This window comes from Nannospalax galili, unplaced genomic scaffold (genome assembly GCF_000622305.1).
Source record: "Nannospalax galili isolate Female #2095 unplaced genomic scaffold, S.galili_v1.0 scaffold678, whole genome shotgun sequence".
Taxonomy (NCBI): domain Eukaryota; kingdom Metazoa; phylum Chordata; class Mammalia; order Rodentia; family Spalacidae; genus Nannospalax; species Nannospalax galili.
Window position 1 is genome coordinate 458,498 of NW_008341807.1, and position 26,705 is coordinate 485,202.

General features: G+C 39.1%; 1 protein-coding gene across 2 annotated transcripts in view; it reads left to right on the forward strand.

Annotated features, from left to right (window-relative positions):
• Usp6nl (USP6 N-terminal like) overlaps positions 1–26,705 on the forward strand; it is a 149,555-nt gene that overhangs the window by 94,894 nt on the left and 27,956 nt on the right. For both annotated transcript variants that reach the window (XM_029565535.1, XM_008837313.3), the window contains 4 exons: positions 8,836–8,943; positions 15,217–15,326; positions 17,475–17,523; positions 19,270–19,390. In XM_029565535.1, the coding sequence (XP_029421395.1) occupies positions 8,836–8,943; positions 15,217–15,326; positions 17,475–17,523; positions 19,270–19,390 (388 nt within the window). The remainder of the gene's footprint in view (positions 1–8,835; positions 8,944–15,216; positions 15,327–17,474; positions 17,524–19,269; positions 19,391–26,705) is intronic.

Sequence of the window (26,705 nt, forward strand, 5' to 3'; positions counted from 1 at the left end):
ATTAAAATAGTGGAGAAATGCAAGAGCACCGCAAAGGTAATTAAAATAGTGGAGAAATGCAAGAGCACCGCAAAGGTGATTAAAATAGTGGAGAAATGCAAGAGCACCGCAAAGGTAATTAAAATAGTGGCATTTCCGTGGGAAGCTGCGTAAATCAGCGTGGGTTTTCACAGTGAAAGCTGTATTCACGTTCATTTTTGAAGATTTGGTTTAAGGAAGCAGAGTGCTTTACCTTAGGAGTCTTGTCAGTCAGAAGTAACAGTTCAGAGCAGTTATGGCAACTGAGAGGCTATGGTGGATAGTCCAGAGGTGGGGTGTGGTCAGATTGGGCTGCTCAGTTAGGTAGGGTTTTAGTTCCTTCTACCTCCTCTCTGGCTTCCCCTTGAGGTCAGAGTCATCGCACCAGTTCCCGGCTTTGCACCCACCAGCCACCTTGATTGAGAGGGACAGGACTGGCCTCTGAACACTTCCCGGAAGTAGGAGCAGTCTCTTTACCAAAAGCTTCCACAAGCTCCCCCTTAGACTCTTTTTGCTTTGCCTTGAGTTCATACTAAGTTTTAAGCCAATTAAAGGAGTAAGAGTGGGAACCACCCACCCCCAGATTAAAACTTAAGCCCACCAAGATCACCATAAGACAGTTCAGCGGGGGAAAGTGCTTGCTGAGCAAGCCTGATGACCCCAGATGTAAAGGTGAAGGAGAGAACTGACACCACAAAGTTGTCCTCTGATGGCCACACGTGTGCTGTAGCATGCGTTGCAGAGTTCTGATTTTGCTTGAACGGCCAGATGGTCTCGGTGACAGCAGACACAGCCCCAACCATCTTCCTTTACATGAATATCCTTACATTTATTTTGAGAAAGTGTCTGCCAAATGCTGCCTCAGAATCTGAACAACCATAGAACTACGGTTAGTCAGTTATTCTTTCAAGTAATAATGGTATTTTGTGAGATAAAGCAGTTGACTCAAATTGTCATTCAAACATTTTTATAAGTACCTTTTCTGAGGCAGCCATCATACTTAAGCCGCAGAAGCTCCATGTCCTTCCCAGTTCCTCAGTCAGCACTTAATGCAACTTGTGCTCAGGAGTTGAGAATTAACGTTTTCTGCTATTTTATCAGGGACGTTCTCAAATGAAACTGACATACAAAAACAAAAACTGTGAGTGAAGAACACAGTGGCACAGCCACATTCTGCTGTTGATGCCTTGATTTGTGCCCAGGCATGGCAGCTGAAACACCATGACCTTCCCCTGTCAGCGCAGAAGTCACGATGAAAATGGAAAGTAGCACTGTGGTCATACTGTGTGTGAAATGGCTTTGACTTCATGCTTTGCAAACCACTGGCATAAGCCTCAGCTCCTTCATCTAAAATATCAAGAATAGTGCTCATTTCAGAGGGGTGAAGGTTTAATGGGTTAACGTACGGATTTAGCGTTCTGCCTAGTCTATAGCTAGCATCCAGCAGAGATAGCTATTGTATGCATATATTGCCTGCATGTAGGTAAGTGCACCCATGTTGTGCAGTGACCGTGGAAGACAGAAGCAGCTGTGGCATTCCCCCGGAACTGGAGTTAATGGACAGTTGTTAGCTGCCATGTGGGTGCTAGGATTCAAACCCTGGTCTCCTGCAAGAACAGCCAGTGCTCTTAACCGCTGAGCCATCTCTCTAGCCCCTACTCTTTTTCTAAAAAATTTTATTTATTATAAAAGTTTTTTTTAAGGGAATGAGTCTTATGTAGCCTTATAGGAAAACACAACTGTAAACTTTTAGAATTTTTTTATTTCCTTATGCTTTAATTTTTTAATTACATTTATATGGGGGGGGGCATATGTATGCCACGGTGTGCATGTGGAGGTCAGAGGACAGCTGGCAAGAATTGATTCTTTCCTTCCACCATGTGGATCCTGGGGATTGAACTCAGGTTGTCAGGCTTTGCAACCAGTGCCTTTACCCACAGAGCCATCTTGCTGGCCCATATTTCCTTGCACATTTTCCTGTGAAGTCACCATCCAGTCACGTGTATCAACAGGAATTATTGTATGTCAACATTTGCCAACATTGTCAACATTTGTCCGTAGAGTATCAGTGCTTTGGGTTCTAATAGGTATGGCATAGAAGCAGTGTGTCCTAGAGGTTAAGAGAAGGTAAAGCTAGATGGACTATTCGAAGCTCAAACTCTAGTCTACGCTTACTAACTATATGACCTTGGAGAAGGTATCTAACTTTTTTCTAACATAGCGTGGTCATCTGAAACATGGAGTAACAATAGTACCTATTTTTTAGAGTTTTTGTGAGGCTCAAATAAGCTAACAGTGAAAAACACATGGACTGGTACTACTTCGTGTGTGGTCAGGATATGCTGCTTATTAGAGAGGAAAGGACTCTGTTTCAGTAGTTCTGTCATGTTAGGAAAGCCAGAGCTAAACAAAGTCAAGCGAGGTTTCTTTATTGTAGGACTCCTCAGTCTTTAATATTATAACATGTGCTGTGAGTTTTTTGGAGGGATCTTACATCATGTGTAACTTACTTAACCATGGAAGTCTTTGGGTTTGGAGATATCTCACGGGGTTAACTTCCTTTTCTCTTTTTGAGCATCCTGAGTATCCTTATTTTAAAGTAAAACTATTTCATATTACACAAAATGAGTTCATTTTACATCGTTTATTCTTGTTTTAGCATTGAGTTTAGAATGCAAGACGTTTTTAAGAGAAATCACTTCAAAGTAGAAAATTAGATACAACTTCTGCGCCCCTGGTTAGTAGCACGCCGTCCCCGGATTGCCCTAGAGCCGACACTCATTTTCCTTTTGCCTTTGTGGAAAGATTGCTCACGTGGTAATTGTAGGGTAAATTTCGAAGCATTGCGCCTACACTTTTGTCTCACATTCAGTCTAATAAAGTATTTGTAGAATTACATGGCTTTATATTCTTTTCTAGGATATATCTGTCTGTTGAAGTCAGGAGTAAGTCTGTAAAAATGGGTACTTCTGCTTGCTATTACTTTGATAGCAACTCTGCCTAATGCAGTTCCCATTAAGAGAAATTTTAACAGAACTATTTCTTTGATGTATAATTTTAAAGCACTCTCCCATAACTATAATAGTGGAATCATTTGAATCATTTGATTATATATATATATATATATATGGTCCAATTTGCTGAGAAACAGAATGCACCTTCTAAAAGAATGACTGCTCAGTTCATACCTTGTTTTAAATTGCACTGAAGTAAAAAAATACCAGAGTAGTTGTTGTTGCTGTTGTTGTTGTTATTGTTTAATGTCTCTTCCAAAGAGAGGTAGGTATGTTTTCTTTCCAGAGTTCTTACTTACATAGCAATAACACAAGAGAATGGAAATAAAAACATAGCTCTGGTGGAGAATATTTGGAGTTTTAGAACTGAAGCTTTAATGAACATTTCCACGAGGATCCTATTGCCTGTGTTCTTACAGTGACTGCCTGCCTTCCTACAGACAGTAGGGCTTAGCTTGTTTGCTTGCTTATTTTGTTGTTGTTGCTACTTGTTTATTTTGTTTTTTAAAAATATTTTAAATTTTGGGGCTGGAGAGATGGATCAGCGGTTAGGAGCACTGACTGCTCTTGCAGAGGACCCCGGTTGGATTCCCAGCACCCACATGGCAGCTACGAACCACACTTAACTCCAGTTCCAGGGGAATCCGAAGCCCTCTTCTGACCTCCGAGGAATTGCATGACATGGGTGCACTCACATACATGCAGGCAACACACTCATACACATAAAATAAAAACAATAAAATTTAAAAAAAAATTTAGATTTTATGTGTATGAGTATTTTGCTTGCATGTAAGTGCACCTGTATTGTGTGGTGCCTGCAGAAGTCAGAAGATGTGGTCAGATCCCCAGGAACTGGAGTTACAGATGGTTGTTGATGGAGTTATAGATGTGGGTGCTGGGAATCAAACCTGGGTCCTCTTCAAGAGCAGCCAGTGCTCTTACCAGCTGAGTCATCTCTCCAGCCCCTATTTGTTTATTTTTTGAGGCAGAGTGGCGTTATGAAAGGCAGTAGTGCTTGTGAGTAGTGGAAAGTGTTTTCAGTCCAGATTTGGGAGACAGGTCCTATTCGAAATCAGAGCCAGAGGAGTATGGGGTCTAATGAAAGCAAACGGGGAGGAAGTACAGGCTGTGAATAGTGCAGGGGAGCTTTGGTTTCTTAGCATATACCTGTGGTGGTTTTTAAAATCTTACACGTTTGAGCCCAGCTTGGTGGGCTGAAAAGTGACTTGTTAGCTGCCAGGGTGATGTGTACTGGCATGTTTTTACACTGTTGTAAGGTCACTAAGAGTAGGAAAAGAGTACTGTAAAGAGTCATTTGATTAGATTTTTTGTTAGTAGCTTTTTTAGTCTGATTTTAGTTCAGTACTGAAATAGCCTACTTAATTTTCTTGACAAATGAACAGAGATACTAGAAATGAAAGATAGGTTCCAGGAAACTTTTTTAAAAAGATATATAAATAACTCGTAAAATAAAACTTTTTAAAAAGTTTAAAAGTGACACTTTTCTAATTGGAATATAGAATTGTTAAAATCCAGTGTATAGAAGTTTTATGTTGTGGTCGTTAAGACCATGGATAGGTTCTGATGTCAGACTAACTGAATTTGACTTTTTTTTTTTTTTTTTTTTAAAGATAGGGTCTCCCTGTAGCCCCAGCTGGCCTGGAACTCACTGTGTAGACTAGGCTGGCCTCTATCTCAAGGAGATCCACCTGCCTCTGCTTCCTGAGTGCTGGGATTAAGGATGTGCGGCACTACACCTGGCATTTGACTTTTTTTTTTAAAGATGGTGCTTCACTCTGTAGCGCAGGCTAGCCTGGAACTCACTCTTTAGCCCAGGCTAGCCTTCTGGGTATTGAGATGCCAGACTTGAGTCTCCATGGCTCTGAATATGAACTTTGATTACAGTTTACTTGAACTATTACTTAATTTCTGCATCTTAGTTTCCTAACTTGTACAATTGATATGACAGTCTCTACCTCTTAAAGAATGTTGTACTACTACAACATTTGTTTACATTTGTGGTACTACTACAACAGCCCATTGTTTCACCAAATTCTTTCCCTTTTCCTCCCTTCTTGGGATACTCATGTCCTGAGGCCCTAGAGCTAGCAAACTGACATAAGGCGTCATATTGACATTTGGGAGGGGTGACTTAGAAAAGCACGGTTCTCACAGGCTTTCCCTTTTCCATATCTGAAATGTGTGCTCCACCCCGCTCCAGCTCGGATCTCTCTTGGTCCGCGTTCCCGGTGCCCAATATGGCATCGGCTCCACCCCTTAATGGTTTGACTTACAAAGAAACTGGCTTCCCATAACCCACGTGCCATTCAAGCCCTACCCATATTCTCCATCAGCTTTCGTGACAGTCTGAGTGCCTCATCTAACAGAGCCATTTGCCGCTTCCTGTGGTGGCACACTTTAATAACATTGTCATTTCTAGGAAGCCATGTGGTTTGACAGAGAGATCCAAACTGGACTTAGAAAGATAGAACTGTGACCTGTCGGCTACTTTTCTGTACCTTGATTTCCTTCCTTGTGGGTGCAAAATGCCTGCTATGCCTATATCACAGGTTTGTTAGAGAAAATAGCAAATAATGCTTTGTTAATTGAAAGATCAACAGATGTAAACTACACTATTGTTTGGTGAATAAACAGTACTTAGATAAAATTTCTACTGTACTTTACAAAATTTTCAAAACTTCTGTGATAATTGAAAAGAAGAGAAGAAAAATGGTGTAGCATGACTAAGTCAGTACAGTATCATTGGGGCTGGCTCCAGGAACCCCACTGCGGCCAGAGTCCACTGATGCTGCAGTCCTTTACATACAGTGACATAGTATTTGCAAGTAGCCAATGCCCAACCGTTGCTGCAGTTCAAGTCATCTGTGTTAGTCAATGATTTCCCTGTTTTTGTTGTCATTTTTGTTTATTTTGGCAGTGCTGAAGATTGAACCTAGGGCCTTGTACATGCTAGGCAAGCACTCTACCCCTGAGCTTCAGCCTCAGCCCTCACTTTATCTATTTAAATTTTTAATTGAATATTTGTGATTTTCAAAAAATATAATTTGATGGTATATAGATTCCTCCCATCCACACCTACCCTTATTGTCCCCCGCCCAATTTAATGTACTGTATTATATATTATAAGGCCTGCAGAGTCTAACTTGTGTACCCAGATGACCTTCATTGTGAGTCCATCCACTTGAGCCTGGTTAACCTACTGAGAGTCACATACTTGGAAAAGATTGACTCTCCCTCCAGGTCATCCATTGCCAGTGGTTCCTTAGGTTGGGTTGGGTTTCTTACCTACTTTCTCACATCTGTGCTGGGATTTTGTCTGGTTTGAGCTTGCATGGGACTTACGCATGCTGTCACCATTGCTGTGAGTTCATGTGAATAATTGACTAGCTGTTTGGAAAACTGTTTTTAAAATTCTTGTACATAAGTCATTAGGAGTCAGTTTAATATTAAATTTGTATTATCACCTTATTTTTTCAGACAGTCTCTCCCACTGACCCTAGAGCTCACTAATTTGACTAGACTGGCTAGCCAACAAGCCTAGGAATTTTCTCCTGTCTCTGTCTCCCCAACACTGGGATTACAGGCACATGCCCCTTCGCCTGGTTTTTCCTGGGGATCTGAACGTGGGTCCTCATGCTTTGTGCAGCAAGCATTTTACTGACTGAGTCATCTCTCCAGCCCTCAAAGTTGACATCAAATATTGATAACCTTTGGGGTTTGCCTTTGGGCAAGTTATTTAACTTATTTACAATTTGCTTTCCATATATGTATAGTTAGGTTGTTAGTATAATTAAATGAGATAAATGAGCAAATAGCTTAAAATAATTTCCTGTACATACTTAACACTCAGTTTGAGTTGGGGTTAGGTGAGGATAATAACAGTTCATCATCAATAATTCTTTTTTCACTTATTAAAATTTAACTCTGGAATAGCATAGGAACTATTGGGATTTTTTTTTTTTTTTAATTTCTGCCTGTTAGCTCTGGAACAGCATAGAAACCATTGAATTTTTATTTATACCTGGAATTTTCCTATTTCTTTGTTTGAATTTAACCATAGTAACTTGATTTTTTTTTTTAAGCCATAACATTAAAATATTATAGGTTAGCCGGGCGTGGTGGCGCAAGCCTATAGTCCCAGCACTTGGGAGGCAGAGGCAGGAGGATCTCTGTGAGTTCAAGGCCAGCCTGGTCTACACAGTGAGTTCCAGGACAGCTGGGGCTACAGTGAGACCCTGTCTCAAAAAGACCCCCCCCCCAAAAAATTATAGGTTGAACATCCCTATGTGGAATTTTAAAATCTGAAATGCTCCAGAATCTGAAACTTCTTTTGCACTCAGAGGAATGGGAAGTTCCACACCTGGACTTAAGTAACAGGTCACAGTCAAAACAACTGAAAATACAGAATAAAATTATCTTCAGGTGCTGGGCTTGTGGTGGCTTCTGCTTATAATTCCAGCTTTGGGGAAGTGGAGGCAGGTGGATCTCGTGACTTCCTGGTAAACCAGCCTAACCTACATAGTGCCAGACCAGTTAGAGACTGTGTCTCACAAGACAAAGGGAGACAGTAATAGAAGAATGGCACCTAGGTTGTCCTCTGGCCTGTGCATGCATGAGCACATATGTGTGCTTACACACACACACACACTCATGCACCCCTCCTCACATACACAATAAAAGGTTTACACACACACCACACATTACCTTCAGATATATATTTAAGTTGTTTATAAAACATAAAATAATGTTGAGACTTGAGTTCCATCTGCTAGATATCTCATTATGTATCTGTAGATATTGCAAAATCTGAAAAATAGTAAAACCTTAAAATTTCCTTAAGGGCTCCTGCCATAGTTTGTTAATCATTTCCTTGTGTGGACATTTTTTAAATTTCAGAGTGTTGTTATATACAACATGTAATGGCCTTAATAGATTTCTGTATTATGTTGGATAGACTTGAAGGAAAATATAATTACAAGAAGATGGAGAAGTCTATTAAATCTTAAAGTTCTTAGGGTAATCACAATACACATTTCAGTGATCCAACATGATGATGATTACTTATGCCTAATTTCATTTGAAAGCAGTACCTTGTGCTAGGGATATAGGTCAGTGGTAGAGCACTTGTCTTGTATGTGCAAGGCCCTGGGTGTGATTACCCACACATCATAGACTGGGGTAAGGAGGTATCTTTGTCTTTCATTGATGGAGATTTGTCAGCTGTTTTTGTCTGCAAGTTAAATAAAGGGACAGAGCTTAAGGTGGGCAGTTGAACCAAGGCCAGAGATGCCTGGGAAGGAGCTCCATCTATTCTCCAGGGCCCCAGGGAGATGATGGTAGGAAGGGGGTTAGACAATGCTTTCTACATTCCATGGGATGTTTTTGGCACAAGGCCACCTTTTTGCTCTTTGGCTCACCTGGGTGAGGGTGGGAACAGACGGTATGTCATAAAGAAGTGCATGTAAGATGTTTACAATATATGAAGGAGCATTGGCTCTGCTCTGGTTTCCCTATGGGGCACTTGTGGTGGTATAGCGTATTGATTTACTGAGCATTTGTGGCAGTGTTTTGTTTATTTTTTCCTTCTGTGTCTCTTTTCCTTTTAGGGTCAGAAGAAAAACAGAAGTGACAGAATCTGAATGTATCAACTAATGAAAATTTATCAACTCATTGTCATAAATACTATGAAAATAAAAAACTAACACACTCATTGGGTCAGTGGAAGGGACTGTTGTAAGCTGTTGTCAGTTTGTATTCTCTAATTTCCTTTTCTTTTAATCAGTTTCATAGACGAATTTACAAAGGAATCCCACTCCAGCTTCGAGGTGAAGTCTGGGCTCTCCTTCTTGAGATCCCCAAAATGAAAGAAGAAACAAGAGACCTTTATAGCGTAAGTAGCTCAAGTAATTGTGACTTTGAAATTAAAATGCAAAGTGATTTCTTTTAGCATTTAGGGTAAAATGATATTCTCATCACTTGAATCATACTCAGATTGTAGTCTACTGGGGTTTTCATGCTTAATATTTTCGTTTTGTTTATTGACAATTTACTTAGATTTCAAACAGATACTTCAATGAAAGTGTTGTATCAGTCCGCAGTCAAGTGCTTTTCAAATATATAAATGATCAGTCCAAACACAGTGATCCATTCATAAGGAAAAGTGGCTTATGCTTGTTTACCATATTAATAAAGAGACTTGTATCACTTTTAAAGTTTATGGAGAAATAACAGCAGAATTCAGTTTATTCAACATATGGTTCTTTTCTTCAATAAGACTGGGTAAAGAAGAATTTGTTTCTAAGATTATTATGATGTGTCCATTTTCTTTTTATGTATGAAAAGTTAGACTTTTGACTGACTGATCCATATTGCTTTCCTTAAATTACATGTCCTTTACCTTTACTTCCTTGTCAACTAAGCTATGCTCTTTCTCTTTTTTAAACTTTAAAAAAAATTTTATTTATTTATTTTTTATGTGTATGCATGTATTGCCTGCATGTAGGTAAGTGCAGCCGTGTCGTGCAGTGCCCGCGGAGGTCAGAAGAGGGTGTCGGATCCCCTAGGACTGGAGTTATGGACAGTTGTTAACTGCCATGTGGGTGCTGGGATTTGAACCCAGGTCTTCTGCAAGAACAACCAGTGTTCTTAACCTCTGAGCCATCTCCCCAGCCCCAGCTATGCTCCTCTAAACCTAAGTTTATATTGACCTTTGAGAGGAATAAGAGCTTCACACCTAAGATTTCAACCCATAGATTTTTTAAGATGTGTTTCTTAGAAAGTGTATAAAATAGAATGAATTACAATGGAACAAATAGGACAAAAGAAAAACTATGGTTTAAACCGAACCAATTGTGAAAGGCACTCTACTCTCTCCTGATATTTTCCTTTTCTTTTTCATGTATGAGCTAAGGTGAAACTTTGTCAAGTGAAAGGTAAGAGGTGCTGCTTAAGGACTTACTCGTTTTATGTGAATACGAGATTTTAAAAATTCAGCTCTGTGGATTTTGCACAGGCAATGAGTTTGTGTTTCAGGGTATCATAGTTTCAAATTAGCAACATAATTTTAGAGCCCATGTTCAAAATGAAGTATGTCTGAGAGAAAATGCATACAGCAAACACCAGCACCTAGTGCGGTGTGCCCAGCATATAGCAGGTACTCAGTATCTGTTTAAGTAGTAAACATGGAAAATAGTGAAAATACAGAGTACTTCTATCTGCATGCTCTGATTGTTTCCTAGGGCTCTTAGAATCAAAGGGTACAATCTGGGTGACTTAAAACCACACCAGTCCATTCTTTCATGGTTCCGGAGGATAGAAGTCAGAAGTTAAGGTATTTGTAGGACTAGGCTGCCTCTCAAGACTCTAGGGAAGAATCCCTCCTCACCCTTTGCTGGCTTTGGGTGGTGGCCAGCAATCCTTAGTATTCTATGGCTTGTAGCTGTGTTATTCCTTCTCTGCCTTCTTTGTCACATGACCATCTTTCCTGTGTATCTGTCTTTCTTCCCCAATGAAGATGCTAACAATTGGATTTAGGGTCCACTGTAATGCACTGTATACTTATCATTAACTTGATCACATCATCAAAATCTCTACTTCCAAGTAAAATCACATGCACAGATTCTGAATGGGCATAAATTTGGAGGACACTTGTTAGTAATAGGACTACAATTTTCAGTTATATTTAGACCTTTTCCTGCGTAGAATAGTCACCCAGTGACTAGTTAATGTGAGAGTGATTTAATAAACCTTATAGCGCAACAAACCAAATGACTATTAGTGCTCCAAGTTCATAATGTTTAACACTTTGAAACATTATAGTTACTGTTTAATTTGGCTAACATCATCATTGAATGTCTTTTTTTCCCTGACTACTCTTTCTTTGTCCCTCTACAAAACTGGCTCAGGTTGTTCTCTACACGTGAAGTGCATCTTAGCAGGAGTAACTGTCCTTTACCTGTCCTTTACCGAGGTGTTTCTCTGGTGGTGCCTGGCATGTTATGAGCATTTAGCTCTTCAACTTCACCTGCTAACTTGTGAGGTCTTTCTTGGAACAGACCTCTGTGTAAGGTGCTGAGTAGCACACAGATAAGTGCAGTGTCAAGAAGGAGGAGATGGGAGGAGATGGGATTTTATAGAAATGATTACATACTGATTAGGATGTAACATAATAAAACAAAAATTTAGGACTGAGTTGAAAGGAGAAAAATAAATTGATGGACTAGAAAGTATCTGAGGTGGTAGGGGACTTTGCTTCTGTGGGAAGAATGAGAGGGATGAATTTTCCAGGCTCTTTTGAAAACCTTTTCTAATCCTTTCTCTCCAGTTTGGATATGATTGGTTTTATTTTAAAGCTTCATATTACTGTATTTTAGAAACATCTTATTTACTTCACCTTAGGGAGAGCTGATGCTGCCTTGAGTGCTTTCTATACAGGTATTGTGTAAGTGCTCTATAGGAACTGTCTTATTTATTTATCTTTTAAATTTTTATTTTTTTATTTTATGTGTATGCGTGTATTGTCTGCATGTAGGTAAGTACACCTGTGTTGTGCAATGCCAGCAGAGGACAGAAGAGGCTGCTGGATCCCCTGGAACTGGAGTTACAGACAGCTGTTAGCTGCCATGTGGGTGCTGGGATTCGAACCCGGGTCTTCTGCAAGAACAGTCAGTGTTCTTAACCACTTAGCCATTCCTCCAGCCCCAGAATTGCCTTATTTAATCCTTGCTGTAACACTAGGCGGGCTGTACCACTATTCTCCTTATCATTATTACTTCCATTTCACAGGTTAGAAAATGAGCTTAGGTGAAGTAAATTTTCATGCAGGGACAGAAATGGGATTTAAAATCCAGGCAGTTCTGGCTCTGACCTATTTGTATTTCTCTTTCTTATATTTAGTGATATACCTTACAAATGGTAGAGGGTGGGTCCATGGTGGGTAACAAACTCTTCTATAGTATGAGGCTGCCTTAGGGATCTGGGAGGACCCCAATAGACCTAGTGCTGATCTTATATCTAAGAACCTTCCACTTTGCTGCTGCCCTTAGCTCATGGGTTCATTAGATCAAATCCATTCCTTTTAGAGAAAATGTTTATTCATCTGTTATTTTGATATTCATGACACTCAACCCAGCCAGTCTCAGAGGTAGCTGTTGAAACCGATTACCTCCTTTCCTTTGGGAACTAAGAAATATGCTTGATTCGTTGTATCTTCTACATTACCTTGTAAACATTTTGAGGTATAAGTAACAATTCTGCCCTATACTGTTTTTGCCTACTTAACTGGGCTTTGCCTCTGTCATAGGGTCCTTGTTGTGATGGATTTTCATGTCTTTGAGAGAAGCTGGTATTATAGATATGTTTGGATCTTCTTTTCTCCAGCTAAATTTTAAGACTTTTTTTTTTTTATCATGTCTTGTCAAATTTTTTTTTCTGTGTTTTGACATCTCATCTTTTACCAGGAGGCCTACAGAGCAAGTGGCCCCTCTGTCCTTCATTGTTTCTTTAATAATAAAAGATATTAAGAGACCAAATGTATATAGAGTGCTATTCCTAAAGCTAAAATTTTTATAGTGTCTTATTCTCTGTTAACAGAAATAACATTTTACTGGTTATATGAATTTGACAGTCCTCTTATTTATCTTCCTCTGTCTTCAGAACTCTGGAACATACAGTGGTTACTGTTCATGATTTATTTTGGTAATTTTTACAGTGCTGGGGATGGAACTCAGGGCCTCTCGCATGCTAGAGAAACACTATCCCACTGGATCCACTCTTACGTTTTAAAAGCCTTCTCTGAATTCACACCTCAAAACACAAAAGTCCACTTAAAGTATACACACACATACATGCCAGGTCTGCATTTATTCTACACATACCCACGTGGTCTTTATTCCACTTTTACCGTAAGTTAGGAATTAAACTTTAATTATCAATCCCATGATCAATATTAACATGTGTCTACGGATGCTTATTTATACTTAAACATGGTTAAGTACAAATTATCGGGAATTTTATTGTTCTGTCTGGTTAAACATGGGGGATAAGAAACATAGTTATAATTTAGCTCCTTTCCCACCTGAAATGCTACTAAGTTGACAGCAGAGTTTTTAGAAAAGGAAACCTTCAAGGAATAAGAAAGTGGAAGAAGAATTAACAGCTGTCAGTGTTTGGAAAGCAGTGTGTAGACAGGCCTTTAGTAAACACGGTAAGTCTGAGGAAGTTAATTCCTGTGCCGGCAGCGGGAAACTGGAGAAACCATAGCGTTTGTATCTCACATCTCTAGAAGGTTTGGTAGTTGCCACCTGCAGGTACCTCTGTAAATGAAGACGAAGCTGAACACTGAAGTGGGTTGAAAGTCTAGGAGAAGCAGGTGGAGCCCCCAAGTCCCCTTACAACACTGACCAGGACTGTAGGTTTCTTTTAAGGGGGAATATGAAGCAGAGGCTGGTGCAGCTTTGCTAAGGGTGGATTGCTGTCAGGAAGCAGAGAAACGTAATATTCCCAATTTTGGACAGGCAAAATTAATGTTCCTTAAGAGCATTAACAGCCCGATCCTGTGTTCCCAGCACATACTGGGTGGAGACCTCTGGGATATGCGACCAGTGCAAGACTTAGACTTTCAGTGTCCTCATGGCAACTGCCCTCTGGATTCCCACTCTGTAGTGAGATCACCACTGTGAAACCCTACCTGGGCACACAGCTTTGTTTAATAGTTACTTTCAAATAAAAGCAGACGACAAAACACTGGTAGTCACTTGAGGAAAGAGACATGGTAGACAAGTAGAAAAATGCACCTATAAGACACTGACCATAGAATAAAAAGAAAACTTAAAAGATTGCTGTTACTATCATTAGAGAAGTGAAATAGATATTGCATTCATAAAACAAGTATAGAATGCTATAAAAAGGACCATTCTATAACAACAAAGAACTTAATATAATTTAAATGAAAAACTTAATTGGAAATAATAATTGAAGAAATTTTCCAGAAAATAAAACTCAAAAGTGTAGATATGAGAAATAATAGAGAATTCAAGAAAAATAAGATGACTGTTTAGGAGACCCCATACCTCAACAGTCAAGTTCCAGAAAAGAGATGGAACCAGGGCAGGGGAGGATGAGGAAGGAATTAGGAAGTATTAAAGTCAGTTTTGCTGGGCTGAGAGGTTTATGAGTTTGTCGGATTGATAGGATCTACCAGGTGCCCAAGGCTGTGATGAAAATAGAGTCAAATAGAGTAGAGAAACGGGAAGCTTCCCGAGATGAAGAGAACAGCTCTCCACAGTTTCTAGAGAACAGATCCTGTATAAGGAGACAAGAATTCAACACAGGAGACCCAGAGACCATAAAGCAGTGCCTTTTAAGCAAAAAGACTTTACAGTTTAGAACCCTAAAGCAACTGAACAGTCTGTTGAAATCACCAGGTATTCAAGGTTTCCAAACTTTCACCTTCTGTATACTCTTTTACAATAGCTACTGGAGAATGCATTTATTTCTTCAGAGCCAAGGCTGTAAACCAAGAAAGGTAAGACATTGAGACCTAGGAACTGGGAGACCCAAGCTTAGAGCAAAGCCTAGGAAGCCTCAGCAAATGATGAAGACCTCAGCTGGGCAGCATCTCTGAGTTCAAGCCACCCAGGCAGAAGCATGTTTGGCTGCTTTGGGAGAGTCTTCAAGAAGTTGGTGGCTTTTCTTTTGAAATCTCACCAGAAATCTCTATAACATACAGTGGAACTGAATTAGCTCCAAGGGTGAAGAAATGAAACAAATCAAGAAGCAAGGCAATGATTAATTCCAAAGGAAACAAAAATACTGTGCAGAAAGAAAATTGTAGACTATGTGGCTCAATCATGAAGAGCTTTTACACACTCTGAGTAATGCATAGCCCTCAAAATTCCCTACTAAACAGAATCCTCACTACTGATACCATGGAAAGGAGAGGTGAGGGAAGACAGAAGGGACCAGTAGAAAATGGGGAAGAAAGGGAAGTTTTCTTTGTGCACCTTTTATGTGGCCGAGGCTTTTGTTTGTTTGCTTTTTTAACTGTGGGAATGATTTTTCTACCCCCCCCCCATTTTTTAATGACCATTATTTTATTATTCATCATAGATTTTCAACAAGTAATTTTCATAAAAATATGCTTTCTTCCCTTTTTCTTCTTCAGAAATTAAAACACAGAGCACGGGGTTGTTCACCTGATATCAGACAAATAGACCTTGATGTCAACCGCACATTTAGGGACCATATTATGTTTAGAGACAGATACGGTGTTAAGTAAGTAAAGTTTACTATTATAAAATGTGACTAACATCTACAAATAGTCTATCAGAGTCAATAAGTTAAACTGTGCTTTTAGAATGTCTTGTATGGACTATAGTTTTCATTTAGATCCTTTTAGACCCTAAAGGTTTTTGCAGATGATGTGAATCCCAATTGAGTGAAACTTGGGATCTGATTGCATTTAACTTTTAAAATAGTGACATAATACATGTAAAATTTGTGAGGGCTCGTTTTACAATTTGAAAATTCTTAGTACGTTGTGGACCTTAGGGAGGCTGAGGCAGGAAGATTGCAAGTTTGAGGCCATTTATAGGAATGAGGACTTGTGTGTGTTTAAAGATCATCAGTAGTAATAAATCCATCTCTCTAATCTTGACTTCACGTATAAATGAAACAAAAGATGAACCAAATGGGAAGTTAGTGAATTGAGTGTAGCAGTATTAGTACTGTGCACTGGCATATCATTGCTGTGACAATTTATGAATGAAAGGTACCATTTCACTGACCTGTGTATCAGTATTTGCCAACAGGCAAAACAGAAACTAGTAGGAGATGTATATTCAGAGATCGGCTTGACACACATAGAGGCCACCAGGAAGGGCAGGCTAGAAGCCCAGGGCACAAGCTGAAACTGCTGTCCTGTGGCTGGATCTCTTCTTTTGGGAAAACCAGATGGACTTAGTAAGATTCCATTTACCTTCCCCACTTAAATTCAACAGATAATGAACTTTAATCAAAATTATGAAACACCTTCACAGCAGCACGTAGGTCAGTGTTTGAGCAATGGAGGAATTGTAGTCTAGCCAAGCTAACACACACAGCTAACCACTGCAGTCTGTCCTTGTCAACTTGGTGCTCATTTGTGTTGCCCCCAAGCCATTCATACTTCCAGATGAGATCTTAGCAAATCACATCTAACATGATGCAGCTTTTCAGTTTATAGCTGAAAACATGTTAGGCCTGGCTGTGCAAGTAGATGTCAACTTCTTGGCTGACAGTCACACTTCTGCTTTGATAGCCTGTATCTTAGATATCATGATATGAAGTTACTTAGTAATAGTTCTAACATAAAATGGTAGGGAAAGAAGAAAAATTTTAATATTCAGACATATTCCTACAAACCTCTAAGAAAGAAGTATCATTTCTATGGTCATTTATGACTATCTTCTTCCATTGCTCCATCCATATTTTCTTTGCCTTCAGCAAGTACTTCAGCTGGTTATAGTCCTTTATGTAGTAAAAGTACTCAGATTTTCAATCTTGAACAATCTGGACCATTAGCAATCTCCCTAAGTTGTGTTGCTGTAGTTCTTTACTCATATACATGCAAAGAGATCCCCCAGATGCTGTCTTTTATTCCAGATGCAATCTTTCTTGTATCCATTGGGCAGCAGCAGCAATCAGAGTCAGCTACTCTTTTGCCTGTTGAGGCATGAGGAGGCCAAAGTAGCATCAAGAACCTGAAGTGGTTGGGTGGGGGTTTCACCTCCAGCTCTGTGGAGTCATGGTCATATCTCCTGGTAGAATCCTTCCTCTTTTCTGTTTTGTTCTGCTTTGTTTTTTTGAGACAGAGTCCCACTATGTAGCCCAAAACGGCTTCGAACTTGCAGTCCTCCTGCATCACTCAGACAGGTCTTTCAGACCTAAGGTCTCAGGTACCAGTGAATTGTTACGAATATAGTGAGTGCAGCTCTCCTGCTTCCACTATCAATCTTGACGCCTTCTTCCTGGCTATCAAAAATAGCACTTTTTATTGAAGGCTTTCAGGGAGCCTGGGGGATCTCCCAGTACTGCCAGTTACTGCACTGACTTGGTCTCTAACCAGGTCTTCAGAGGCCACTCCACAGTCTGTTAGACATGTGGCTTCTGTCGGGATGATTTCAGAATAAAGAAGGAGACAAACATAAGAAACGCTTTAGCACCTTTGTGTGTTGGGCATAAAGTCTTTCTGTTAGAATGAATGTTATAGTCTCAAATTTAGACTGCTTAGAGTTCTGTTTCAATTTGAGTCTGGGACAGTTCTAATTATAATACTAGTTTTATTTGGATTGTCTATTTGTTTTAAGTCAACCTGTTTTTTAAGTGTATAATTTTAAAATGTGCGCACTAACAAAATTGATTTAATGCAATTTATTTCTCTAGGCAACAATCTTTATTCCATGTTCTTGCCGCATATTCTATCTATAATACGGTAAGTTGGTCCACGCCTGCCTAGTTCTTTGAGTTGTATTTTGAGAAACTAGAGATTCTTTTTGTCACTTCTTATGTAACAAGACACTCACCAGACTCATTTCTTCATCTCAGATGGTCTCCACAGCCCCTTTTAGCTCTGAGGGTATTTTTATAGCTCCTGTGATAACTCTAGAGCCTTAGGCTTGGAAGTAGAAAAACCTAGATATGACCACAAGATGGTAGTGAGCTGCTTTTTTCCTCATTATTCTGTTTGGTTACATTTTTGTGGTCTTTATTTTGTTTTTATATTTTAGGCTCATGGGACTAGGAATGGTGGGGGTAGGTAGAGCTGGTGACTTGCTAACTCTTCATGACTCCTAAGCAGGTTTTCAGTATCATGTTTTATCTCCAGGATGAGTCCACTAGGAGTGGACAGACTAAACCTTGGCTGTATTGCTTCTAGGGCATCTACTATTCTGGAGAGAGGATAAGTTGGGCCAAGACCTAACCTGGTCTTGAGTAAATACTCGTTGACTAGCTGCCAGGGAAGACCACCTTTGACCCTTGGAATGTATTGATTCAACTGTAACTAAAACCCTTAAGTTACAGGAGCAGAAATTTATTCAAACTAGAAAACTTTAAAAGGCATTTACTGCAGGAACTCCCTACGTAAGTGAAGTAATAGCTGGGCCTCGTGGGAATAGGTGCTGGAAAATGCATTCAGTGAGAGGGGAGCTGTGCTTTCTCTTTCCTAATCTGGGGCTACATGGTATCATTGATTATTATGAGGACACGCTTGTTTTGTTTCTCTCTCCTACTTGTTAGTTATTTTCACTGCTAAAATTTTACCCATAGACTCAGTGTGGCTATAAACTCCATGTGGCTATAATCTCTTTGGTTTTTCTTAAGATTTCCTGAGAGTATAAAGTCTGACTGCTCCTTGGGATCAGGGGTCCTCATCTACTCCATTAGCCATGGTTCTTGTGACACCAACATGAATCCCTAAGGCCACATCATAAGCAAGGAGCTGTGAGGGGAGCAGGCAGTTCCCAGAGAGGGAACGTAGACAGAGTGGACATCCCAAAAGTATCTACTTAAGGGTAGAAATATAGAGATGGCACAAGACATGAAACTGGGAATTTCAGGAGAATTTGCCAACATCTGGGAGCCATATATACAATGAAGTGAATATTAGCAACTTTAAGAGATGAGTCATTCTACATTAGAAACAATAGATATTAGAAGCAGAACACAGTTTTTTTTTTTGTTTGTTTGTTTTTTTAATGTGGGGGCAGGTTTTGCCTATACCTGTCCATTCTTTTTAAAAATATTTTAAAAAATATTTTTGCCTGCATGTATGCACCCATGTTGTGCAGTGCCTGCAGAGGTCAGAAGAGGGTGTTGGGTCTCATGGAACTGGAGTTAAAGATGGTTGTTAGTTGCTATATGGGTGCTGGGAATCGAACCTGGGCCTTAACCACTAGTGCTCTTAACCACTGAGCCATCTCTCCAGCCCCAAACCTGTCTATTCTTGATCACAGCTTTATTCTTTTATGATATGTGCCATAATGCTGTAGATTATACATATATATAGCTATAAATGCTGTAGTATTTATAATTTATAATATAATTTATAATATTTATCTCTACAATTGCCCACTAACTAATACATCTAGGCATCTCCTGGTATTTAATAAATCAACCTTTATCTTGTCTGTTTACCTGGAATTTGATTTTAAATTCCCCCATCTCTGGTTTTCCTTAGGAAGTTGGGTACTGTCAGGGGATGAGCCAGATCACAGCTCTACTCCTCATGTACATGAATGAGGAAGATGCCTTCTGGGCCCTGGTCAAGCTCTTCTCAGGCCCCAAACATGCCATGCACGGTAAGAAAGCCTCCTGTCATAGGAATAAACAAGAGGGGAAAAGGCATTTGCCTTTCAAAGCTAAACTAAAGATTCCTGGTGAATTGAGTGTGACAAAGGTGACACCTCAGACCTGGTTCAGTTAGTCAGTATCACTAGTTTGGGGGAGTTTTTATTACTATATTCCTTATTAAACTTTTCTGTTCACATTGCGTTTTCCTTGTTTCTTTCCCAAAGTGTATTGCTGGCATTTAAAAATTTTTATTTGCCCTCAGTCAAAAGAAATTAATTTAGGCATGAAAGAAATTAGGAAAAGTTGTACTAAAAGAAATGAAAGACAGGGGCTGGAGAGATGGCTCAGCAGTTAAGAACACTGGTTCTTCTTGAAGAAGACCGGGGTTTGAATCCCAGCACCCACATGGCAGCTAACAACTGCCTGTAACTCCAGTTCCAGGAGATCCAACAGCCTCTTCTGACCTCTGTGGGTATTGCACGACATGGTGCACTTACCTGCATGCGGGCAATACACACATACACATAAAATAAAAATAATAGATAAAATATTTAAAAAATAAGATACCCTTTGACCAAAACTTTAGATAGTCATGAAATACTGTCTTTGAATGGATATTATGATATATAGCTTTTATTAAAGAATATTGAGAAATGAAAGTATTTAAAGAAAAAACACATAACTAAGTAGTTTGAGATTTCAGACGTGGCTGGCTTTCAGTGCCTACAGCCTTGCATTTCAGTCCATTTTAAGTAAAAGACTAAGAACACACTTTAAGTCCTTGAGTATTAAGTATTTTTTAATATTTTATTTATTCTTTTTTTTTTTATGTGTATGAATGTTATGCCTGCATGTAAGTAGGTACACCCGTGTCATGCAGTGTGCCTGCAGAGGACAAACGATATCAGATCCCTGGAACTGGAGTTAAGGACCACTGTTAGCCTCCATATGGGTGCTGGGAATTGAGTCCTGGTCCTCTACAAGAGCAGCCAGTGCTCTTAACCTCTGAGCCTTCTCTCCATCCCCAAGCATTTAGTATTAAACAACATGCATAATTTTCTAATTTTCAAACTAGCAGATTGAGTTTAGTAACCTTCTCCTTGCCAGCGATATGCACTGAACTTTATTTCAGAGTTTGTTCCACAACCTGTCTTAGAAGTAAAAGTGATATTTGTTCACATGATAGAAAATTAAGAAATAAAAGTGGTATTTGTCCACATGGTGCAAAATTATGTGCTGTTTTTTCTAATACTATCTGTATGGTAATAACAACTTTAAGACAGATTGATACCTGAGGATATAGTTCAGTGGTAGAGTACTTGCCTACCATGTGTAAGGCCCTGAATTCAATACCCAGCATTATTTTTTAAAGACATTTTTAATTAAGAATGGACCACTTAGACTCACTTTATGACATTCATGTTTATGCGAGAGAAAGAGAGTTTGTGTTTGTGTTTGTGTTTGCTTTTTGTCTGCCTCTCTGTGTCCCTTGCTGTTAAACAAATACCATTTTCATGATAACTGATTCTGGGTACTTTGCATGCCATAAATGGACTCCAAAAGTGAGCCATCTAATAAGCAGTATCATTTACAAAGACATCTTGACAGAAAAGAGCTCTTCCATGGTCTTTATTTTGCCTGCCTGTACGATGGTGTCGCTGATCTATTTTGGAATATAATGGAGTGTTTTGTGTTTCAGTGATAGGAAATTGTGTGGAAGATGTCTTCATCCAATTTTAAGAAACTATCATTTCTTTCAGACCTGTTTGCTGACTTAGCTTCCACGGTTATTTTTCACTAGCTAATCTTTAAAGCAGTATTAATTCTATAGTCCTAACACTTGCACTTAGAGTGTAGTATAGGTGATTTCTTAGGAGCGAGTTTGTACTTAACAGATAATTTGTTTCTGGACCTATGTAGTTTTGTAACTAAAGGCTGCTGCTGCTCTTTGTATCTTCTGTAGGAAAGTGGTATCACTTATATGTGTATAGAATTAATCTGGGACTGGGGTGGGGGCCATTGAAATTTAAAATACTAAGCCCAGGATATCACTGAAAAATATTTTATTTATTGAGAACTTCATACATGCATATAAGGTGTTTTGATCAAATCCACACCCACTCCCTCCCCTCGAACTCCTCCCGTATCTCCCCATCACTTTTTTTCTGATAACTTCATGTACTCTTTCTTTTTTATGGGGCTTTTTGTTTCTCTAACATTCCCCCCTTCTGAAGAGGTAACCCCCAAATCTTTTAGAGATTAGATAAAAGCTCCCAAATACTTTTGACATTTTTGGCCTTTGGAACAGAATATGTTGCTAAGAGGCCCAAGGACATTTTGACTTTTAGCCAAGAAATTGGCTATTTTTCTTTGGGGTCTTTTTACACTAACTGCCTAGCCAGTTCCTACCTCCTATTTTTATCACACCATCTTCTGAAGAGGTTACCCAAATTGCTGATAAGGAATCAGGACGCAGACTGCTCTGGCTTCTTCATGCTGAGCAGGGATGCAGGGTGAGACAATTGGGGTACCCATTCAGTGGGTCTATCTAAAAGAGTCCCAAATTGCATAACTCTTGTCTGTAGGGAGAAAAGAAAGTCCTTGACTGGTGAATAGGAGATGTGAAGGAGAAATAAAGGCAAGAGTAGTTAGCATTACAAGGTCTAGACAGGGAACTAGAACAAAAGTCAGAACAGAACAAATTTCAAATGTTCATATCAGAGTTCATTGCAATTTCTTAATGAGAGCTTCCAAAAGCATCCCTCTATTGGGTACCTCCTCATTTTTCTTTTGTCTGCCAAGGCTGGACTCGAGAGTGACGGATTCAGGATTTGCTTTCAGGTATTTTGATAGCTGTTGGAGTGGTTAGAATCAGTATCAGTTCCCTCTCAAAGGCTTAGAGATAACTGAGGGGTTGCTGAGGTGTATGTATGACCTGAGGGTATGCATACTGGAAAGCTTTTATTCAGCATGGGTCATGCCTTCTCTTCCTAGCCTTCCCCAGATTGTATACTTTAGCCCTCCCCAAATCCAGGAGGCCATGTATGATTAGGGTCAAATTACATACAGTTGGCTGGAATGTCTGGGAAGTGTAATCCCTTGAACTCTTAAAGGAATATACTGATGACTTTACCCTTTGCTTATACTTTCCTTTTGGGTGTTTAAGATTATACAGTTGGCCCAAATAAACCAATTTATTTTTACTCATTAATATCAAATGTCATTTGAGGATCTGTTCCTCAGGGTTCACATGGGCTTCGGAGGAGCCCCTGGATCCTTTCTTTTACCAGTTTCATCTATTTGAAAAAATAAATCAAAGGTCTGCTTGACTGTGGCTGGCTTCACTTGGAAGCATGGAGGAAATGATTCCTCTGAGTTGACCCTCATCTTTGTAGACTCGACACTGGTTCAGGTCCATCTCGTGGGGTTTCCATGGCTTCCCTGAACAAGAGGACAGGTGACTCACCACAGTTACAGGCTATTTTGAGAGATTCTCCATAGTCCCTTGGAACTTAGTTGTCCTTGGAGGGCAAGGAGCAAAAATCTGTCCTTTAAGTCCCTTTGACCAGATTAGTATAGGCCTCAAAGTATGGCTGTTAAATATCCAAGAAGGTTAGTTCCACCAGTCTGGTAGTTTTGATTACCATATCCTGTGTAGATAAAGCTTGGGCAGAAACCAAATGTTCTCAGATAAACCTTGACTAGACATATATTTTGTTCTTAAACTAGTTGACTGAACTATGACCTTAGAAATTTTAAGATTATGTGTATGTTATTTTTGTCTCATCCTTTATATATCATAACCTACATGGACCTTCATCACTTACTTAGGCTTTCTCATTTTTTCTATTTTAGAAAATATCTCCATTCCCATGTTCTTTTAACATCTTTTACATTCTAATTTTCTTTTTTAATGACTATGAGACATAACATTAACAAATAAATTTTCTTTCTTTTGTGAGAATTTTTTTCCTGGGGATACTAAGCAATATTTATCCCCTTTTAAGGTTCTAGTGTCAAACCATTTTTTTATCAAAGTTTTCCTGGAAAACCAACGAATTTACTGAGCTTACTTACTGAGATGACTGAGGGGTTGTTGAGGTATATGAATAACCTGCAGGTATGCACACCTGAAAGCCTTTACCCAGTGTGGATCAAGCCTTCTCTTCCTAGCCGTCCCAAGATTATATACTTTAGTCACCCCCAAATCCAGGAGACCATGTGTGATTAGGACCAAAGTACATACAGTTGGCTGGGAAGAGTGGCTGGATACTCCAGTGAGGGTCCAGTGACCCTGCTTGCCCTTCCTTTAATGAAGGAGCACAACCATCAAGAGCCCAATTGTGACAATGTTTAGCAAGCAAGCACAGTTGAAGTCGTGGTGATGGTTGTTATTTCACACAGAAGAGACTGCTATACAGCATCATTTTATTAAAAGAACATGGATTGAAAGGATTTGGTGCTAGGATCCACAAATGAGGGAGAACATACGTCTTTTGTTTTTCTGACTCTGTGTTACTTAGTATAACAGTTTCTAGATCCATCCATTTACCTGTAAATTTCATTATTTCGTCTTTCTTTACTGCTGAGTAGAACTCCACTGTGTAAATATGCCACATTTTTGTTATCCACTCATCAGTTGAGGAGCACTTAGATTGCTTCCATCTCTTAGCTGTTGTGAAAAGAGCAACAACAAACATGGATGTACAAGTGTCTCTGCAATAGGATGAGTTCTTTGGATATATGCCAAGGAGTGGTATAACTGGGTCGTATGGTAGGTTCATTTTCAGTTTTTAAGAGTTCTCCACACTGTTTTCCATAGGAGTTGCAGGAGTTTTCAATCCCACCAGCAGTGAATGAGCGTTCCCCTTTCTCCACATCCTCGTCAACATTTGGTATTATTTGTTCTCTTGATCCTAGCCAGTCTGTTTGGTGTAAGGTGATACCTTAGGGTGGTTTTAATATGCGTTTCCCTAATTACTAACAATGTTGAACACTTTTGAAGATGTTTCTTAGCCATCTTTATTTCTTCTTTTGAGAAGAAAGAAGATACTCTGTTTAGATCTTTAGCCCATCTTTTAATTGGGTCATTTGGTTTCATGCTTGTTTTTTAAGTTCTTTATATATTCTGGATGTTAAGCCTCTGTCAGATGTGTCACTGGTGAAGATTTTTTTTTCCCAGTTTGTGGGTTTTCTCTTCACTTTTTTTATTGTTTCTTTTGCTGTACAAAAGCTTTTTAGTTTAATGAGGTCCCACTTGTTGATTGCTGACCTTAATTCCTGAGCAACTTCTGTCTGATTGAGAAAATCCTTTCCTACAAATACATCTTGTAAGTTACTGCCAATATTTTCTCCTAATAGTTTTAGGGTTTCTAGTTTCACATTGAGGTCTTTGATCCATTTGGAGTTGACTTTTGTGCAAGGTGAAAGATAAGGATCTAGTTTCATTCTTCTGCAGGTGGTGATCCAGTTTTGCCAGCCCCATTTGTTGAAGATGCTGTCTTTCCTCCATTGTGTGTTCTTGGCACCTTTGTCAAATATCAGGTGGCTGAAATTACGTGTCCTTGGGTTTTGTCTTCAGTGATGTTCCATTGATCTATATGTCTATTTTTGTGCCAATACCATGCTGTCTTTATGACTATAGCTCTGTAGTATGCTTTGAGATCTGGTATAGTAATCCCCCCAGCAGTGGTCTTTGTGCTTAGTGTTGCTTCAGCTATCCAGGGTCTTTTGTGGTTCCAAACGAATTTAAGGATGGCTTTTTTTCTGATTCTGTGAAGTATGTCATGGGGATTTTGATTGGGATTGCATTGAATCTATATATTGCTTTTGGTAGGATGGTCATTTTCACAATATTAATTCTTCCAATCCATGAGCATGAGAGGTCCTTCCATCTCCTGGTGTCTTCTTCAATCTCTTTCTTTAATGATTTAAAATTTTGATTGTTGAGATCTTTGGTGTCTTTGGTCAGGTTTATTCCAAGATATTTTAATTTTTTTGCAGCTATTGTGAACGGGAGATTTTCCCTGTATTATTTCTCCAATTGCTTGCTATATTGGTATATAGAAAAGACTACCGATTTTGTATATTGATTTTATAATCTGCCACTATGCTGAAACTGTTGATCAGTTCTGGGAGTTTTCTGGTGGAACTTTTGGGATCTCTTAGGTATAGTATCATATCATCTGAAAAAGGGATAGTTTGACCTCTTCTTTTCTAAGTAGTGCTCCTTTAATTTCCTTCTCCTGTCTTATTGCTCTAGCAAGAGTTTCAAGCACTATGTCGAAAAGGAGTGGAGATGGACATCTTTGCCTGGTTCCTGATTTCAATGGGAATGCTTCCAGTTTTTCTCCATTTAGAATGATGTTGGTTGTGGGTTTGTTGTATGTAGCTTTGTATGTCGAGGTATATTACCTCCAGTCCCATTCCCTTTAGAACTTTTATCATGAATGCATGTTGTATTTTGTCAAAAGCCTTTTCTGCATCTATTGAGATGACAATATGGTTTTTGTCTTTGAGTCCATTTTGATGATTGATGACTTTTATTGACTGGCATGTAATTGAACCATCCCTGCATCCCTGGAATAAAGCCTACTTGATCATGGTGAATGAGCATTTTGATGTACATCTGTATGAGGTTTGCAAGTATTTTGTTGAGAATTTTTGCATCTGTGTTCATTAAGGATATGGATCTATAGTTTTCTTTTTTTGTTGTGTCTTTCCCTGTTTTGCATATTAGAGTGATGCTGGCTTCATAGAAGGAATTTGGGAGTTCTCCCGTTTCTATTTTTTTGAATAATTTAAGTAGTGTTGGTTGGAGGTCTTTAAATGTCTGGTAGAATTCTGCTGTAAATCCATCTGGGCCTGAGCTTTTTTTAGTTGGAAGGTTTTGTATTGCTGTTTCAATTTCCTCATATGTTAGAGGTCTGTTTAAACTGTTGATCTCTCCTTGGTTTAACTCTGGTGGTTCCCAGGATTTTAGATATCCATCTATTTCTTTTAGCTTTTCAAATTTAATAGCATATAGGTTTTTAAAATATTCCTGTATAATGGTCTGGATATTTTAGTTGTCTGTTGTGATGTTTCCCATTTCATCTCTGATTCTTTTGATTTGGATTTGCTCTTTCTCTTGGTTAACTGGGCTAAGGGTCTGTCCATCTTGTTTAGCTGTTCAAAGAACCATCTCTTAGATTCATCGATTCTTTTTATTGTTTTCCTTGTTTCTATTTCATTAATTTCTGCTCTGTTATTTCTTCTCTTCTGCTGGCTTTGGGTTTCATTTGTTCTTGCCTTTCCAGGACCTTGAGTTGCAGTATTAGGTCA